Genomic DNA, 21,031 nt, shown 5'->3' on the forward strand with positions numbered 1-21,031 from the left:
TACATTGGTTTCCGGTTTTTAGAATAGTACAAACAAACAAACCAAGAACACAAAGTGTTGATGATCTTTGACTTGTTTGACATAAGTACAGTGAATAATTATTAGTGAGCAAATACTACAGTTCTGTCGTATTCCTATTCTTTTCCTTATACTATATCTTGCTCAAAACTTGAGGGGAAGAACCAGGAGATAGTCACCTACATTGTACCTAGCTTCTCCCACCCCTTTCTTACTTTCTCCTACCACTCTTCTCTATTCTACCACCCGAAAAATATATCTCCCTATGAAAAAAGTTAAAAATAAAGTTTTATATAAAACAAGCATTCTGAGAGTATTGAATGGCAATACATAGTCCCTTACCGGTTAAAAAATCATTATACTGGAACAAAATGCTAACTAGGTCTATATATATATATATAACTTGTCATGGTGATAATTATATAACAAATATGAAGTCAATATCTTCAAGCATGATGAAAAAAAGTGTGAAAAACTGATTATTTAAGTGAATTTTCTATGTCCAAGGGACCATAACTTTGCACAAAATCAGACTAGAACAAAATTTGAACTTGATCTGTAACTTGTCATGATAAAACTATATTTGACGAAAAAAAGTGAGGAAAACTGATTATTTGAGTGAATTTTCAAAGTCCAAGGACCATAACTCTGCACAAAATCATCAGACCGGAACAAAATTCGAAATTGATCTGTAACTTGTCATGATAAAACTATATACCAATTTCAAATCAATATCTTCAAGCATGACAAAAAAAGTGCAGAAAACTGATTATTTGAGTGAATTTTCTAAGTTCTAGGACCATAACTCTGCACAAAATCATCAGACCGGAACAAAATTGAGTTGACTCCTTATTGGTGTTATTGCCCATTAATGATGATTTTTACCAATGTTTTGCATTTTTTGCCTAATTTCTTAAGAATTAATAGATATAATAAACTTTAAAAGCAAAAATGATCAGCAATACAAGATCTACAATTAAGTCTACTAAATGGCAATAATTATCAGTCAATTCTTTATTGGAGTTATTGCCCTTTAATGATGATTTTTACCAATGTTTTGTGTTTTTTCCTATTATCTTGAAAACTATAAAAGATGGATAGATGCTTAAAAATAGCGAAAAAGATCACGAAGAGTAAGACAAGATCTACAAAATCAGTAAAATTTTGCCAAAATTGTTACTTCATAGTAGTTTTTGGCTTATAATGAAAATATTTTACCCTTTATTCGTATTTTAGGCAAAAACTAAACCAGATAGAGAGAATTTGTAAAAAAAAAAAAAATCAGCAATATGAGATAAACAAAAAAGAGATTTTTTTCATGAATTATATTCTAGTCTACAATGTTGGAGATTGTCCATTGTTCATGTTGTTGAAAATGCACATAGACCTAGGTGAGTGACACAGGCTCTTTGGAGCCTCTAGTTTTTGTTTCCCCATTTCTCCTTAAAAGGCTTTGATATATATATATCCTTGTTCTCCTTGTTGACTGAGGTCGGAATAACAGAAAAAAGTGTCATCAGTGATTGTTTTTGTTCAGATTAAAATGTTTTTTGTTTTATTTTTTTCATTTTTAGAATTTAGTGTTGATGAACAATGATGAAATTTCTTTGATAGTATCTGTTTACCAGTAATTTATTTACAAATTTTATAAACTCGGGATAATTTAGAGCTTGACCTATTTATTATTATTATGTTGCCTTGGTCATTTATATCATTGTTTTCTATCACATTAATAGACAACCCTCATCTTTCATTCATATGGTTTATTTCCTTACACCAGTTCTGAACCGGCTTGGTTGGAGTATTGTATAGTATATGTATGCTTGACAATATTAAAACCTTATAAAATTGTCCATGTCTATACTCAACTATACAGGTTCTTCTTGTTCAGATGCCTTTGCTTGAATTAATACATAAGGGTCATACCAACTTCAAACCACACAGCGGAAACATGTTTGGCACCTTGAAATTTTATATTCATTCTTATAACATTGTTGATTGCATTTTCAATTCTACATTTACAGTAAAAGTCATAAAGCTGTTTAATGGTATGAGTGCAGTGTTGATGTCAGTGGTGATTGGAGTTATTGGACTTGTTTTATTCTACATCACAGAAAAGGTCATCCAGTTCCTAAAATGGCACAGAAAAATGAAGAAAATATTGTCTCATTTCCCTGGACCAAAGCCTCATTGGTTCTTTGGTAATGCTTTGCAGGTACACTTTTAAATACATAAACACTATACACTGTTATAGTCAGTTTGTGTTTGCATGAACTGTATTGTAGAAATAAATCCCTTTGCATGAACTGTATTGTAGAATTAATTCCCTTTGCATGAACTGTATTGTAGAATTAATTCCCTTTGCATGAACTGTATTGTAGAATTAATTCCCTTTGCATGAACTGTATTGTAGAATTAATTCCCTTTGCATGAACTGTATTGTAGAATTAATTCCCTTTGCATGAACTGTATTGTAGAATTAATTCCCTTTGCATAAACTGTATTGTAGAATTAATTCCCTTTGCATGAACTGTATTGTAGAATTAATTCCCTTTGCATTTGAAATGTATGAAATTGTATGTGATTTCTAACATTAAAATCAAATCAAATAATTTTATTGGTGTAAATTCCAATACAGGAATGATACCATCTGACATTTTCAAAATACAAGAATAAACACAAAAAAAAACAGACAAATATACAAAGACATATTTTCTCAATGATAAGAGACACATATTTTAAATCTACATTGCGTGTAGGTACGTATTATTCATACTATGTTTATCAAGCTATTACAATTAACGTTGATACTACAACAGTTCTTAACAACATTATGTTTGCTTTAAATAAATATTCTTATCATACATATGGCTTATTCCAGCTACACATACAGTACATATCGCTTATTCCTGCTACACACATACAGTACATATGTCAGTATCATTACTTTTTAAAATGAAACTAAATTTATCTTGTTCAGACATATTAACAAAAGATGGGATTATATCACTTAAATTACAAAAGAGTATATATCTATTAAATTTTAAAGCTTTACATTTAATGAAGAAATGGAATTCATCTTCAATTCCATCCTTGCTGAGTAGACAAATTCTCTGTTCTAAAGATGTTCTTGTATATCTACCAACTTCTATTAGTAATTTGCTATTACTAAATCTAATTTTTAACATTTTTAGAATTAACATTTTTGTTAAGGTCTAGTAGGAGATAGTTTTTTAATTCAAATTATTTTTAACTTTGCGATACATTCTTAGTTTTTTACCATGACTATCTTTATTAGAGTCACAAAAAAGAGCTTGCTTCCAGGATTTTATGAATTCCTCTTCTAATTTCTTTTGAAATGAAAAAAGTAATTTTGTCTTCGACATGGTATTTTGGTTTTCCCAAACATGCTGAAAACCAAGTTTATATAATAACACTTTATTTTACTACAAAAACCATTAGACAGGTTTAAGTTTTCACTGTATGCTTTCTTTACCATACTGTCACTATTCATATTAATAATATGAAGCCAGAAATTAATTGTATTTTTAAGGGCTGACAATGAAATTGGAAACGAACCTAATTTAGAAATTTGATTTTAATCTTATTTGGAATAAAGTTTGACACAATGGTAGTATTTTATTTGACTAAACTAACAGTAGCCCAAACTTCACTGCTATATAGTAAAATACGTTTCACACATGAAACCTATTTTTACTATTAAATGAGGGGGTTTACAGAGTAGAGAATAATGGGCAAGATGTGCAAAATAAAGGGCAAAAAAAAAATGAAGAATAGAGAAAAATAGGCAAAAAAATAAAGAATAAAGAATAATGGGGTGCTTAAATATAAAGAATAGAGAATAGCAGGCTAAATTTATAAAGAATAGAGAAAAATGGCCTAAAAAATTAAAGAATACAGAAATGGAGAACCTCCAATCTAGACCCTCTTAAAGGATTTTTAAGATAAATTTGAAGTTGTGGTTTTTCCATGTTTATTTCATGTTATTGTATAAATAAAATCGAATACATTATATGAAATTTTTTTTTAAAAAAATGATGCATAAACATAGCAGATTCAATACATCTTTATTTTCTGATATATTTAATGAAATCTTCTATCATACATAAAGTAATAATTATTTTTATATATATAATATAAAGTTGAAATTTAAAGGAAGATGAACCATTTAATTTCTCCCTTCAGATTGGAACTTTCCATGATTTTGTGACTAGAATGCATAAAGAATATGTAGAACACTTGCGTACCAAAGGTTATAGTTTCTGGGTGTTTACAGTGCAGCCTGTAATATTTCTGACACACCCAGACACTATCAAAGTGATTATGAAGTCTAATGCACCAAAAGCTAAGGGTAACATAGGATATAGCTTCATGATTCCATGGATTGGTGAGTAAATCATGTGTCTAAAGTTAAAAGTACAATTATGTACAGAGATAATTTTATATCCAATCCTGATGATAATAAACAAATATCTGAAATCTACAGCATCCTGCCAAAAATGGAAGAAAAATTTGAAATTGTAAAAGATGGTGTTTTAGTAGGTTCTTACATTGGTAAATAGGATCCCAAGCTAAAATAGTTTTTTCCTAAATTTTGACAAATGTAAATTAAATTAACTTTACAGAAGAAACCTTAGACACATGTTAATGTAGACAATACAAAGAAACCTTAGACATGTTAATGTAGACAATACAAAGAAACCTTAGACACATGTTAATGTAGACAATACAAAGAAACCTTAGACATGTTAATGTAGACAATACAAAGAAACCTTAGACACATGTTAATGTAGACAATACAAAGATTCTGCTTGTAATTGCAATAAAAAAATTTCCACAGTTTTGCAAATTCAAGGTTATTATGTACATATCTTTGACATATTCTGATACCAGCTTATTTACTAAAAGGTTTTGCTATTATAGAACATACACAGTTATATCAACTAGGATTTGTGTTTTTTTGATTGATGTTATTCTCTTTCTATTACTGGTTATTTTATAGGAAAATCGCTAAACTTGATTTTTTTCTCCACCAGGTGATAGCTTACTTGTGACACATGGATCAAAATGGGAGAGGAACAGAAGACTACTGACACCAGCATTCCACTTCAGTGTATTGAATGGTTACTTCAAAATTTATAACAACGTGGCAGATACGTTGCTGGTAGGAAATAATCTCATTAGTAGACGCATAATGAATTCTATGTTACATGTACTGCACACAATTTTATTAAACACAAAACATGAAAATTTGATAAAATATATAAAAAGGATAACAGGAATCACCAAAAATATTGGACAGTACAACAGACCACGCAACCATGAACAATCTTCTCCTCAACTACTTATCGCAACAATTTATTGTTGAGGTAATTTGAATGATGCCAATACTTTATGAATTCATTAGATTTTATTCACAGAAAATGTTTTTTTATTGATCATGTGTATCAATATAAGATTTAGATACCATAGAATTAACTCATTATGAAATAACTAAAGTTGTGATAAAAATTGAAAAATCTATGAAAAACATGCAGAATAACATTTATAACTAAACCAATATTTTTTAGGAGAAATTTTCTAATGGTAGTAAAAGTGGAAAGTATATAGAAGTATATCAGGCCTCAGCTTTAGCTGTGTTAGACTCTCTATTGCAGTGTTCATTATCATACAAAGGAAATATACAATCAGTTGGGTGAGTTTTCATCTAATAGGCATATAACACTGTGCCCTTCTGTATCGTATGTTATTGTCTGTTTTTTACTGTTTTCACAAAATCATACCGGTAATGGATTTTATTATCTCCTGTTATAATTTATATAAGAAATGAAGAGATGTGGGGTAAACGTAGATGAGACAGTTTTCTGATGAACTGCAAAATGTGTGTTCTTTATGTTGTGTCATCAGGGATGGTCACTTAATAAAAAATCCATTAATCTAAAGAATGGCATGGAAAATTTAACGTTTTAATTTAATGTTAACAAATGGAAAGATGACAACATACAATTGATTATAAAAACTAAATAAAACCAGGAAGATATTACAACAGTTTAGTATTGCTTCTGTAATTTGCAAAAATAAGACCAAATTTGAATCTCAATCATTAAGTCATAAGTGTTTTTCATTTATTTGCGAAAGCTACTCCAGTCCACCCATTTACAAAAACTGACTGCCATGGAATGAACAGTTATTTAGAAATGATATTTTTGATGAGGGCTATTCCATTAAAATGAATGTGGGAGGGTAGGAAGGGAAGTTTAATTATTGAATGTAGGTCAGGGGTCTTTTTTCAGTATGCGTCTATTACCATTATGCAAAAATATCTGAAAAATGGTTCTTGGTTGTAGGGATATTTTGAAAGTCCCTTCCTACCCTCCCAAATATATTTTAATGGAATAGCCCTGACCATTTCAAACAAAAACAAAATAAACGAATGATGTTTTGCTTTTTTTTCCAATTAAACACTTTGTTTGAATTTACTTCAGTACAAATAAACACATAGTACCCTCTGTTTTGTATTATATGTTCCTTTAACTTTTGTTATTTTTTCAGTGAAAGTCATCCATATGTAAAAGCTGTGAAGAGACTTGTAGAATTAGTGATGGCTAGAAATCTGTAAGTTTATAGTGACTGTTCTCATATGAGTAAATAGGGGCCTTTGTGGTCAAGTGGTCTAAGTAGTCAAACTACTTTATCACTAGCCTGTCAACACTGAGATTGTGAGTTTTAATCCCACACGTGGAAGGTGTTCTCGACTCCAATAATCTGAATTGACTTAGCTTGGATTGCCGGTTTTTCTTGCTGAAGTGCTGTGGTTCTCAACAGACATTCCGGCTTCCTCCACCAATAAAAACTGACTGCCACAAAATAGAACAATAGTGCTGCTAGTGGTGTTTAAACACCAATCAATCAATCATATGTGTACAGTTTGATGGTTCATCGTGTCATCTGCTACTACTTTTCAAACTGCTTATGATTAACTAGAGGACTATACGTGATCTTCATTAAGATGTTTCAAATTGTATCATCACTGATTTTAGGGTGGAGAAGGGAACAGGGGGTCAAAAGGATAACATAGGCTTCGGAGTGAGTGTATGATTTCAAAGGGTTATGCATATCTTATATTGAACTCTTATTTGAGAACTCAGCATAAATTAAACAATCATGAGTATAATCTTAAAAAATTCTCTGAAACTGACATCAAGATGCTTGATTTCTTGATTGACAATATATTTGTTACGTTTGGAGGACATGTTTTTCAACAGACTGTCGGAATTCCAATGGGAACCAATTGTGCCCCTCTTCTTGCCGACTTGTTTCTTTATTATTATGAGGCTGACTTCATACAGGAACTTCTTAGAAAGAAAGATAAGAAGTTAGCAATATCCTTTAACTTTACGTTCCGCTATATAGATGATGTTCTCTCACTAAATAATACAAAATTTGGTGACTTTGTTGAACGAATCTATCCCATCGAACTAGAGATAAAGGATACTGCAGATACAGTTAAGTCTGCCTCATATCTTGACTTACATCTAGAAATTGACAATGAGGGGTGGTTGAAAACAAAACTTTACGACAAAAGAGATGATTTCAGCTTCCCAATTGTGAACTTTCCATTACTATGTAGCAACATTCCAGCAGCGCCTGCATACGAAGTATATATCTCCCAATTGATACGATATTCCCAGGCTTGTATTTCCTATCATGATTTCCTTGAAAGAGGATTGCTGCTCACAAGGAAGCTATTAAACCAAGAGTTCCAAATGGTGAAGTTGAAATCATCCCTTCGTAAATTTTACTGACGCCATCACGAGTTGGTTGACCGTTATGGAATAACCATTTCACAGATGATATCGGATATGTTCCTTATGTAGTAACTACAATACCCTTCCCTTTTCATGAATGTGACCTACCGAATTAGACTATTTACCGGATTGGTAATAACATAAGCAACACGACGGGTGCCACATGTGGAGCAGGATCTGCGTACCCTTCCAGAGCACCTGAGATCACCACCAGATTTTGGTGGGGTTCGTGTTGCTTAGTCTTTAGTTTTCTATGTTGTGTCATCTGTACTATTATTTGTCTGTTTGTCTTTTTATTTTTTATTCAAACTGAAATGTTATTAAAATTACCCTATCTTTCTAGGAATTTACTGTTTTATCCTGAATGGCTGTATAGATTATCTCCCAGTGGTAAAGAATTTTTCCACTTGTGTGATTATGTTCATCAGTTTGCTGAAGATATTATTGAAAAGAGGAAGCAAGAATTGGTAGGGAAAAATGAAATTATGATAATAAGAAACAACAGTTGATAAATTTTCAGTGTTGTAAGCAAGGTATTTCTGTTAGATGCTTTAATTTGTTACTTTTAAAATGTTATGATCAGTCATGCTTTATAGTCTTTGAAAAAATTTAAACTCTTGTAGTGTAAGGTTCAGGGATGGATTAAGGCAGGATTGTGGTGGGTAAACTTTCAATTGCAATGTGTTTACTTTTGCAAAAACTGCGACAACATCAGGTGTGCAATAATAAAAACCTGCATTCATAATTTCAGTACCGTAGTAATTTACCTTCGTAAAATTTTGAAATTGCATTTATAAGAGTTTTCATTTTTGTCATAGGTCAAGAATTCGCAATTATAAACACAATCTCTTGTGGAGAGTTGTCTCATTGACAATCATACCACATCTTCTTATTTTTATACACACATTAATTTCTGAATTTACAGTATTATATACAGTGTGGTACTGACATATTTAATATAATAATGACAGTATATTTTGAAAGATTTTTTAAAGTTAATAATTTGAATTGGTTTTTTTTGACAGATGAACAAAGTCAGTATCAACAAGAAAAGACAAATGGATTTTCTGGACATTTTATTGACAGCTAAAGATGATAATGGAAAAGGATTGACAGATGAGGAAATAAGAAGTGAAGTCGACACATTTATGTTTGCTGGTAAGATTTGATAAATTGACAGAAAAAGTTAAAAGATCCTAGGAACTTGTAAACTCATGTCTAAGCCAGCTGAAAACTCCTTTAAATTTTCATTTTCATATGAGATTAACCATTTAAAATCTGAAAACAATTAAACCTTAGTTGCAGCTATACAATTCATCCAACACAATGAACATAAAAATGTACTTTTCTATGATGATATTAAAGGATTGTCAGCAAAAAAAGAACAACTAATGAGCAGAAGTAACTATCATTTTTTAAAGCTAGACGAAAAATTCTGATGTCATCAGGTAAAGGGACTCTCTCATCTTATTGTCCCAAGCCCCCAAACTTATTTACATTTTCATCTTTTACTTTGTTAATATACAAATTTATTTTATTGGAAATTAAAGATCTTTTTACAGCAATAAAGACACCTTTCTACTTTAGTTTTTGATAACTTTTGGTTAGGTAACATTAAATAAACTCTTTGAGTCATGTTTAAGTTTTACAAACTTAATTTGGATAGCACAAAACACAACAAAAGTACAATTTGAAATCCATTTTTTTACATTAACGTAACGTAGGTGTACTGGTTTAATTCCCCTTCCTTTTTAACCTTTCCTTGCATTAGGTTTTTATTAATGCGAATAATGCGACTACATTAGTATCGCAATAATAGCAATAACAAGAACTCGCATTCTGATATCAAATACATATATCTTTATGTTGTTTTTCCTAAAATCGCAATAATTAAACTCTCATTTTTGTTAATTTTTCAAAAATCGCAATAATAAATGCATGCAATAATTTCTTAATTTACAGTATTATAATTAATTGTAGGTCATGAAACTACAGCAAGTGTTTTGAGTTGGAGTATATATGCTCTTGGTAAATATAAACATATACAGGACAAGGTTTATACAGAGGTCAAAAAGGTCATTGGGGACAAACAGCATATAGATGGGCAAGTAGAGTATACACAGGTACAGGTAATAAGAAGTGTCTGAAATTTTCATGAAATATAAGGTGTTTTAAATTTTGTTTTACACAACTTCAGGCCCAATTACTTTTATAATATTCACCAGTTTTTAATTTAAAGTAAGCGCAATCAAACAGTAGCATTAGTAATAGATAAACAGAGTGATCATCCTGTAGATGCTCTGTGCAGGTTTATTGTATGTTTTAGTTGTACAACATATTGTCTAGATGGGCAAAAGGGGAAGCTTGTGAAAACACGAAACTGGTTTAACCCCAGTACATTTTGTGTCTTTACCAGGTCAGACTATCTGAACTTCTTTGATTTTGAGGCCACTTATATAACCAGTAATACATTTACTCTTTAGGTTATTTTAATTTCTCTTATATATTCTTGGTTTTAAGTGGTCAATTTAATTCATATTGTTATCTAACTTAAAATGAAAGCTGGTGAATCACAAATTTGTCTGATGAAACAGGTGGATTACACACCTTAAAAAATTTGGAGGCAGAAATTTCATTGGCTGATGAAATAATGAACAGAACAGAAATTAAAACAGAGTGACTCAGATCCTTGTAAGCCAAGCGTGGACACAGGATCTGTATTTTTTAAATAAGATTGGAAATCTCGTTGACAGTAAGGAAAACACTTCCAATAATAAAGATAAATTGTAGTTGATTTTTAACCTTTGATAAAGATCTGACAGTGTTTACAATCCTGTAAAATTATGTCTGCATTTATAATTGGATATTATAATTTCAGTGATGATATATCTGAGATGAAGTACCTGTCTTGTTTCCTAAAGGAAGTGATGAGACATTATACTCCAGTTCCTCTTATAGCCAGGACACTGGAGAAACCCACTGTAGTCAATGGAGTAGAACTTCCAGAGGGAATACTCACAATTCTAGGAATTCATAGTGGCCATCACCATCCAGATGTATGGGAAGATCCTTGGGTATGTACAATAAATATTGATGATTTAAGGAGACTCATTAGGGTATCTTCACACAGATGTTTTGGATGATCTATTGGTAGGTACAATGAAATAAGCAATTAAAGGAGAGCAGATGCCATCAGTACCCAGGTTTATGGGATGCTCCATGGGTAAGTAGAAAAAATAGGGAAATTTAAGGAAGATCCAATGATAATCACCACTCAAATGTGTTGAAGGAGCCTTTGGTATAGCAAGAAAAAATAGACTATAATGAACAGACTCAATAGCCATTACCACTCATATTTGTGGAATGATTAATGGTTTGGTGCAATAAATAAGAATTCCAGAAGACAAGGTAGCCTCCAGATTTGATGAAAAGTGAAAGAGTAAGTAGGAGGAATAATGAGGATTCTAGGGATATATAGCAGGCACTATATTGGTATAGTGTGTAAGGTATTTGTAAATCCTTAAAAAAATTCCAATCAAGGACTACAATGGTTTCATATGAATGTCCAATTCATTGGTATTTTTTCCTTGGGTATATAAAGACATTTCATGTTCGATGTAACAATATGCACACTTTTGTAGCTTTATGAATTGCCCTCAAAAAAGCAATTAGCATTGTAATATAAAAATAAGAAGATGTGGTATGATTGCAAATGAGACAACTATCCACCAAAATTCAAATGAAGTGGATGTAAGCAATTATAGGCAACTGTACGGCCTTCAACAATGAGAAAAACCAATACCATATGATTGGCTATAAAAGACCCCAACATGAAAAATATGAAACAAAGTTTGCTTAAGGGTCTACCATTTTAGGGGTAAACAGTGACCATTTTCACACTTGGTTTGGTCTGAGGAGTAAAAAATAAAGTTAAAACATAAAATAAAATTTATGATCTTTTATATCAGATTTATTAAATTTAAGATTTTCTCTCATATATGTTACCAATGAAATATCGATTAAAGCTATGTATAAGTTAGGGTTTTGAATTTTTTTTTAAGTGAAACCCAAATCTTTTGAAAATTTGAAATTGATAACTGTACTGCAGTGCCATATTTGTTATCAAGTTCTACTTATAATTTTGAAGGTATTTAAACCTGAGAGATTTGAAGGCAGTATACAACGTGACATGGATCCTTACAGTTTTACTCCATTCTCTGCTGGACCAAGGTATGACTAATGGAATCAGAGCATTTTAACTAGAAATATATTTACTGCTTATTATTTTAATCTTTGAAAAGTTTTTTTTTTAAAAAGGAAAAGGTTAAATGCAACAAACACATTTTTGTAATTTCATGAAATCATAAAACTAGATTCAGGATGTATGTCAATGAGACAGCCACCCAAGAAGACAAAGAACCAAAAGTTCAACATTCTTCATGAATTTAGGTTTACTTTCTTCTTTCATACTTATAAAAGACTTCTGATTTTTAAAATCAGAAAATTCATACATTTTCATCTGGTGTATTGCATTATCAGCTGTCTTTACTCAAGAAAATGTAGGTGTGAATGTTGACTATATATAATACTTAATGTACTTATCATTTTTATTGATATATATTATGCCTTGCGAATTATTGCATTTTTTATATAGCCCATCGTGTACATTTTCAATATAATTTAATCTTCAAAACCTCAACTTTGCTCATTAAAATTTAGGATCAGGTAATTATATGTTTAACAGCTTTATTTTGTAAGGAATTGTTTCAACAAAGTTGTTTTATATATTTTGGTAGAAACTGTATTGGACAGTCATTTGCACAAAGTGAAGAGAAAGTTCTTATAGCCAGAATTATCAACAGGTATATATAGGATATTTCAAAGGAAATTTTAAAAGATGTGGGGTATATGACATTGAGACTCAAACATCAAACCATTGACACAAATAGTCAAAATACATGTAGAGGGCAAATTAACAGTTTTCTGTAATTATAATGTGTTGAGAAAAATGTTTAATAATTAAATAGAAACTGTCAAAGATCTTTCATCAATACCAAATTCTCCAAGTAACAATTTTTTTTCAAATATGACATAAAACAACCACTAGTAAGATTGATGCTTTAGGACAGACTTCAATACTTCATCAATATTTATTGGAAAGCAATTTTCATGATTTTAATGGTTTTAGGGGGTAGTTCAAAACCACAAGCTCAAATTTTTGTTGATTCAGAAATACGAATTTGTAGTTACTGTCATAGCAGCAAATGACACAACTACAAATTTGGTACCCACCAAATAGAATTTTGCTCTCCAACCAGAAACATCTACTGGGGTTTACCAACAAAAATAAATGAATCCACAGTAGATGATTAAGAAACAGTTTTCACTTGGAGTTCTGATTCATGCTGCTAGCATCTTTAATACCCAATTTACTGATACAAACATCACATGTTCACAGAGTAATAGCTGTTAATGATCAAAAGAATTTTTCAATTTTGCTTATGTGGGATATTCATCAATGAAATATCTATCTAATGACCACGATACCCAAGAAAAGACATCTAGAGATCAAAAATATGTTTTCTTTTAACAATACACAAGTGTTTTTGGACTATACCAAGATGAATATAGCTCTTGGTTTAGGAAAGTTGTGAAAGAGCTGGACGAAAAGGCAATATTAATTTTTAGTGTAGTTTAATTTGTTTTTTCGAAAGATAAACATCGAAATTATGTTAAGTAATGCAAACAGTTTAATAGGGAATAGTATGTATGTACTGTAAATATTAAACTTAGATTAGAGACTATTCGTTTTTGTAAGCAGCCAAATGGATTATGGATAAAATGATATTGGTATAACATTGTCATCGAAACTTGAAGTCCCAAACCTTTAAATTTTATATTGCAACAAGAACCTAGGAATCTATTTTAATCAAAATGTGATAATGAGTAGAGTGAAGATTTTCTTTAGAAACTGATCCTTGCTTAAATCAGAAACCGGTATGATCTCTTACACTAGGGCTTTCACTTACAATTCCGAAGTTATCTATTTCCTGAAAAATTAAGATGGTATAGCTTATCACATTAAATACAAGTTTGCAGACAAGATGAGAGGAAATATACATATGAAATTATGCATTGAAATAATTCCTTACTCGTTTCAGATTTGAAATTTTGTTGGATCCTGACCATAAGGTAGAGCCTTTCATTGAATTTGTAATGAGAGCTAAAAATGGAATAATGGTCAGTTTTAAAGACAGGAGTTGATATATATTTAAGATAGAAATTGAAGAAAATTCCATAGAAATGCAGTCTTTGATTTATGACTGATTCAGAAGAAATTCCCTATAAGCTGAATTGATGTTTTAAACATTTGTTGTCTCAGGGTATTTGTGATACTTTTTATACAATTATTTATAAATAAAATTAATTATATTACATATTTTTTTTTGTATTTGCATTTCTGTTATTCTAAATCATTTGATGCAAGTTTTTTTCTCCCCCGGTCAAAGATCTTTCTTATGAAATTTTGGTTTTTGATGCTCTTCATCTTTGCAATAATTTGGCTTTCACACTGTTTTATTTGAGTACCACTGAGGAGTCTTGTGTTGTGTTATTTGAGTACCACTGAGGAGTCTTATATTGAGTTATTTGAGTACCACTGATGAGTCTCATGTTAAGTTATTTGAGTACCACTGATGAGTCTCATGTTGAGTTATTTGAGTACCACTGATGAGTCTCATGTTAAGTTATTTGAGTACCACTGATGAGTCTCATGTTAAGTTATTTGAGTACCACTGATGAGTCTCATGTTGTGTTATTTGAGTACCACTGATAAGTCTCATGTTGAGTTATTTGAGTACCACTGATGTCAGAGTCTTATGTTGAGTTATTTGAGTACCACTGATGAGTCTCATGTTGAGTTATTTGAGTACCACTGATGAGTTTTGTGTTGTGTAATTTGAGTACCACTGATGAGTCTCATGTTGAGTTATTTGAGTACCACTGATGAGTCTCATATTGAGTTATTTAAGTACCACTGGTGAGTCTCATGTTGTGTTATTTGAGTACCACTGATGAGTCTTTATGTTGAGTTATTTGAGTACCACTGATGAGTCTCATGTTGAGTTATTTGAGTACCACTGATGAGTCTTGTGTTGAGTTATTTGAGTACCACTGAGGAGTCTTGTGTTGTGTTATTTGAGTACCACTGAGGAGTCTTATATTGAGTTATTTGAGTATCACTGATGAGTCTCGTGTTAAGATATTTGAGTACCACTGATGTCAGTCTTATGTTGAGTTATGTGAGTACCACTGATGAGTCTCATGTTGAGTTATTTGAGTACCACTGATGAGTTTTGTGTTGTGTTATTTGAGTACCACTGATGAGTCTCATGTTGAGTTATTTGAGTACCACTGATGAGTCTCATGTTGAGTTATTTGAGTACCACTGGTGAGTCTCATGTTGTGTTATTTGAGTACCACTGATGAGTCTTGTGTTGAGTTATTTGAGTACCACTGATGAGTCTTGTGTTGTGTTATTTAAGTACCAATGAGGAGTCTTATATTGAGTTATTTGAGTACCACTGATGAGTCTCATGTTGAGTTATTTGAGTACCACTGATGAGTCTTGTGTTGAGTTATTTGAGTACCACTGAGGAGTCTTGTGTTGTGTTATTTGAGTACCACTGAGGAGTCTTATATTGAGTTATTTGAGTATCACTGATGAGTCTCATGTTAAGATATTTGAGTACCACTGATGTCAGTCTTATGTTGAGTTATGTGAGTACCACTGATGAGTCTCATGTTGAGTTATTTGAGTACCACTGATGAGTTTTGTGTTGTGTATTTGAATACCACTGATGAGTCTCATGTTGAGTTATTTGAGTACCACTAATGAGTCTGATGTTGAGTTATTTGAGTACCACTGGTGAGTCTCGTGTTGTGTTATTTGAGTACCACTGATGAGTCTTGTGTTGTGTTATTTGAGTACCACTGATGAGTTTTGTATTGTGTTATTTGATTACCACTGATGAGTGTTATGTTGTGTTATTTGAGTAACACTGATCACTCTTATGTTGTGTTATTTGAGTACCACTGATCACTCTTATGTTGAGTTATTTGAGTACCACTGATGAGTCTTATGTTGTGTTATTTGAGTACCACTGATGAGTCTTGTGTTGAGTTATTTGAGTACCACTGATGAGTTTTGTGTTGTGTTATTTGAGTACCACTGATGAGTCTTATGTTGTGTCATTTGAGTACCACGGATGAGTCTTGTGTTGTGTTATTTGAGTACCACTGATGAGTCTTATGTTGTGTTATTTAATACCACTGATTAGTCTTGTGTTGAGTTATTTGAGTACCACTGATGAGTTTTGTGTTGTGTTATTTGAGTACCACTGATGAGTCTTGTGTTGTGTTATTTGAGTACCACTGATGAGTTTTGTGTTGTATTATTTGAGTACTACTGATGAATCTTTTGTTGTGTTATTTGAGTACCACTGATGAGTCTGATGTTGAGGTATTTGAGTACCACTGATGAGTTTTGTGTTGTGTTATTTGAGTACCACTGATGAGTTTTGTGTTGTGTTATTTGAGTACCACTGATGAGTTTTGTGTTGTGTTATTTGAGTACCACTGATGAGTCTCAAGTTGAGTTATTTGAGTACCACTGATGAGTTTTGTGTTGTGTTATTTGAGTACCACTGATGAGTCTTGTGTTAAGTTATTAGAGTACCACTGATGAGTCTTGTGTTGAGTTATTTGAGTACCACTGATGAATCTTGTGTTGTGTTATTTGAGTACCACTGATGAGTCTCATGTTGAGTTATTTGAGTACCACTGATGAGTTTTGTGTTGTGTTATTTGAGTACCACTGATGAGTCTCATGTTGAGTTATTTGAGTACCACTGATGAGTTTTGTGTTGTGTTATTTGAGTACCACTGATGAGTTTTGTGTTGAGCTATTTGAGTACCACTGATGAGTCTCATGTTGAGTTATTTGAGTACCACTGATGAGTCTCATGTTGAGCTATTTGAGTACCACTGATGAGTTTTGTGTTGTGTTATTTGAGTACCACTGATGAGTCTCATGTTGAGTTATTTGAGTACCACTGATGAGTCTCATATTGAGTTATTTAAGTACCACTGGTGAGTCTCATGTTGTGTTATTTGAGTACCACTGATGAGTTTTGTGTTGTGTTATTTGAGTACCACTGATGAGTCTCATGTTGAGTTATTTGAGTACCACTGATGAGTCTCATGTTGAGTTTTTTGAGTACCACTGATGAGTTTTGTGTTGTGTTATTTGAGTACCACTGATGAGTTTTGTGTTGAGCTATTTGAGTACCACTGATGAGTCTCATGTTGAGTTATTTGAGTACCACTGATGAGTCTCATGTTGAGCTATTTGAGTACCACTGATGAGTTTTGTGTTGTGTTATTTGAGTACCACTGATGAGTCTCATGTTGAGTTATTTGAGTACCACTGATGAGTCTCATATTGAGTTATTTAAGTACCACTGGTGAGTCTCATGTTGTGTTATTTGAGTACCACTGATGAGTTTTGTGTTGTGTTATTTGAGTACCACTGATGAGTCTCATGTTGAGTTATTTGAGTACCACTGATGAGTCTCATGTTGAGTTTTTTGAGTACCACTGGTGAGTTTCATGTTGTGTTATTTGAGTACCACTGATGAGTCTTGTGTTGAGTTATTTGAGTACCACTGATGAGTCTTGTGTTGAGTTATTTGAGTACCACTGATGAGTCTCATATTGAGTTATTTGAGTACCACTGGTGAGTCTCATGTTGTGTTATTTGAGTACCACTGATGAGTTTTGTGTTGTGTTATTTGAGTACCACTGATGAGTCTCATGTTGAGTTATTTGAGTACCACTGATGAGTCTCATGTTGAGTTTTTTGAGTACCACTGGTGAGTTTCATGTTGTGTTATTTGAGTACCACTGATGAGTCTTGTGTTGAGTTATTTGAGTACCACTGATGAGTCTTGTGTTGTGTTATTTGAGTACCACTGAGGAGTCTTATATTGAGTTATTTGAGTACCACTGATGAGTCTCATGTTAAGTTATTTGAGTACCACTGATGAGTCTCATGTTGAGTTATTTGAGTACCACTGATGAGTCTTGTGTTGAGTTATTTGAGTACCACTGAGGAGTCTTGTGTTGTGTTATTTGAGTACCACTGAGGAGTCTTATATTGAGTTATTTGAGTATCACTGATGAGTCTCATGTTAAGATATTTGAGTACCACTGATGTCAGTCTTATGTTGAGTTATGTGAGTACCACTGATGAGTCTCATGTTGAGTTATTTGAGTACCACTGATGAGTTTTGTGTTGTGTATTTGAGTACCACTGATGAGTCTCATGTTGAGTTATTTGAGTACCACTAATGAGTCTGATGTTGAGTTATTTGAGTACCACTGGTGAGTCTCGTGTTGTGTTATTTGAGTACCACTGATGAGTCTTGTGTTGTGTTATTTGAGTACCACTGATGAGTTTTGTGTTGTGTTATTTGAGTACCACTGATGAGTCTTGTGTTGAGTTATTTGAGTACCACTGATGAGTCTCATGTTGAGTTATTTGAGTACCACTGATGAGTTTTGTGTTGTGTTATTTGAGTACCACTGATGAGTCTCATGTTGAGTTATTTGAGTACCACTGATGAGTCTTATGTTGTGTGATTTGAGTACCACTGATGAGTCTTGTGTTGAGTTATTTGAGTACCACTGATGAGTTTTGTGTTGTGTTATTTGAGTACCACTGATGAGTTTTGTGTTGAGTTATTTGAGTACCACTGATGAGTTTTGTGTTGTGTTATTTGAGTACCACTGATGAGTCTTGTGTTGTGTTATTTGAGTACCACTGATGAGTCTTATGTTGTGTTATTTGAGTACCACTGATGAGTCTCATGTTGTGTTATTTGAGTACCACTGAGGAGTCTCATGTTGAGTTTTTTTAGTACCACTGATGAGTCTCATGTTGAGTTATTTGAGTACCACTGATGAGTCTCATGTTGAGTTATTTGACTACCACTGATGAGTTTTGTGTTGTGTTATTTGAGTACTACTGATGAGTCTTGTGTTGTGTTATTTGAGTACCACTGATGTCAGAGTCTCATGTTGAATTATTTGAGTACCACTGATGAGTTTTGTGTTGTGTTATTTGAGTACCACTGATGAATCTTGTGTTGTGTTATTTGAGTACCACTGATGAGTCTTGTGTTGTGTTATTTGAGTACCACTGATGAGTCTCATGTTGAGTTATTTGAGTACCACTGATGAGTTTTGTGTTGTGTTATTTGAGTACCACTGATGAGTTTTGTGTTGTGTTATTTGAGTACCACTGATGAATTTTGTGTTGTGTTATTTGAGTACCACTGATGAGTCTCATGTTGTGTTATTTGAGTACCACTGATGAGTTTTGTGTTGTGTTATTTGAGTACCACTGATGAGTCTTATGTTGTGTTATTTGAGTACCACTGAGGAGTCTTATGTTGTGTTATTTGAGTAGCACTGATGAGTCTCATGTTGTGTTATTTGAGTACCACTGATGAGTCTCATGTTGTGTTATTTGAGTACCACTGATGAGTCGTATGATGAGTTATTTGAGTACCACTGATGAGTCTTATGTTGAGATACCTTGTAAACAAGCACTATGAAATAATAAATAAAAAAGATCCAAGAAATTACCAAAAACATTTGACAGTACATATTGCAATATTGAAGTAAGTTAATTTGATTATCTCCTCTTTAACAAATGGGCCTGGAACATATTCTTTTAGGCACATATTCAGGTAGTGTTCATCAATTATGTAAAGTTTCATCAATAGTTGTCTAGCTGTTGCGCTAACAAGGCACATGGTCACACCCACAGGATGGTCCTATACAGATGGGGATCAAGGATTTTGAAAAGGAGGGGGCTCCCGTTTGGAGTGATACTTATAAAAAGTCTAAATTTATCATATGTGAAGCTCCATAAGGGTGCCAAGACACCCTCCCTTCCTAAATCCACCTCTGTCATATACCCCCAATAAACACTTTTATTACAGGGGGTATGAAAAGACATGATCCTGATAGTTTCGCTGGTACTAAGGTGTGGTTAAACCAGTTTTAAGTGTGATAAAAAAATCTGTCTTAAAATATGAAGAAAAGGTGATTTTAAGTATATGTCAGTGAGACCACAACCCAACGGCAGTCACTACATGTCATTATAGTAAAGTCAGAGAACTATTTCTATTCCATTTACATGTTATCATCCTGAATTTGCATAAATATATGTGTTGTTTAATATTAAGCAGACATCAATCAAACAATGGTTTTCAACGTACAGTTCAATATTTAGAACAAATTTGGTCACATAAACTCATTGACTGAAAATTGAAAAAAACAAAACATATCACTGCACATGCTGAACTGATCATGATTGAATTTATGTTTGAAGTCTTAGAGAAAAAAAGTTTTAAACAATAAGTAAGACATAAAATTAAAATTATTGATCCATGTAAATGCGATTAAGGTCAGATAAATCATGTCTAAAGGATATGTATGCCTTGAAATTATTTCATATACCAAATAAATAACCTATTGCTTATAGATTAATTGATTGTTGGTTAACGCCACTGTCAGCAATATCAGCTATATGGTGGTGACCAGCTTTTATATTTATGAGGAAGCCTGAGTGCCTAAAGAGAATCACCAACCTTCTGCAGGAAAACTGACAATCCTAGTCAATTAAAATTTGATTCAAACACATCTACTAGGTGCAGGGTTCAAAATATAAACCCCCAGTGTTGACAGGATAGACATACAGTGAATGAACTACTGTAAAGCGGGTTTTTTCGCAGGTGTAAAATTTTGCAATTTAGAAGCTACAAAATATGCGTCAAAAATTTTGGCAGTTTTTATTTTGACGGATTCTTAATTCTCAATTAAAATATGTTGGCGTATACTGAAATGATTGCAGTTAAAAAGTTGTAAAAATTGACAATCAAACAAGTGTCTATTGTTATGGTTAATTGATTTTTTCCTGAATGACGGCTTATTTATTGATATATTCTGATATAATTAATCAAATAAAATCGGTAACTTAGATATTTCTCTGTCACAGGTGAACAAACTTCTTGTAAATATTACGGTTGATTAGTTACAAAATTGACCGGACCTTT

The 21,031-nt window shown here is 32.3% G+C and overlaps 1 protein-coding gene across 1 annotated transcript; it reads left to right on the forward strand.

The window, feature by feature from the left end:
- The first annotated feature begins 4 nt into the window (after window positions 1-4).
- On the forward strand, window positions 5-14,286 carry LOC127712082 (cytochrome P450 4A14-like). The gene is made up of 13 exons (XM_052218287.1): window positions 5-104; window positions 2,043-2,233; window positions 4,225-4,426; window positions 5,076-5,203; window positions 5,610-5,734; window positions 6,592-6,654; window positions 8,191-8,314; window positions 8,873-9,005; window positions 9,828-9,951; window positions 10,726-10,921; window positions 11,995-12,077; window positions 12,644-12,709; window positions 14,009-14,286. Exons 2-13 carry the CDS (start codon window positions 2,069-2,071, stop codon window positions 14,109-14,111), a joined length of 1,512 nt encoding a protein of 503 aa, XP_052074247.1. The 5' UTR covers window positions 5-104; window positions 2,043-2,068; the 3' UTR covers window positions 14,112-14,286.
- The last annotated feature ends 6,745 nt before the right edge of the window (window positions 14,287-21,031 follow it).

This window comes from Mytilus californianus, unplaced genomic scaffold, assembly GCF_021869535.1.
Source record: "Mytilus californianus isolate M0D057914Y unplaced genomic scaffold, xbMytCali1.0.p SCAF_8, whole genome shotgun sequence".
In the NCBI taxonomy this organism is placed as follows: Eukaryota; Metazoa; Mollusca; class Bivalvia; order Mytilida; family Mytilidae; genus Mytilus; species Mytilus californianus.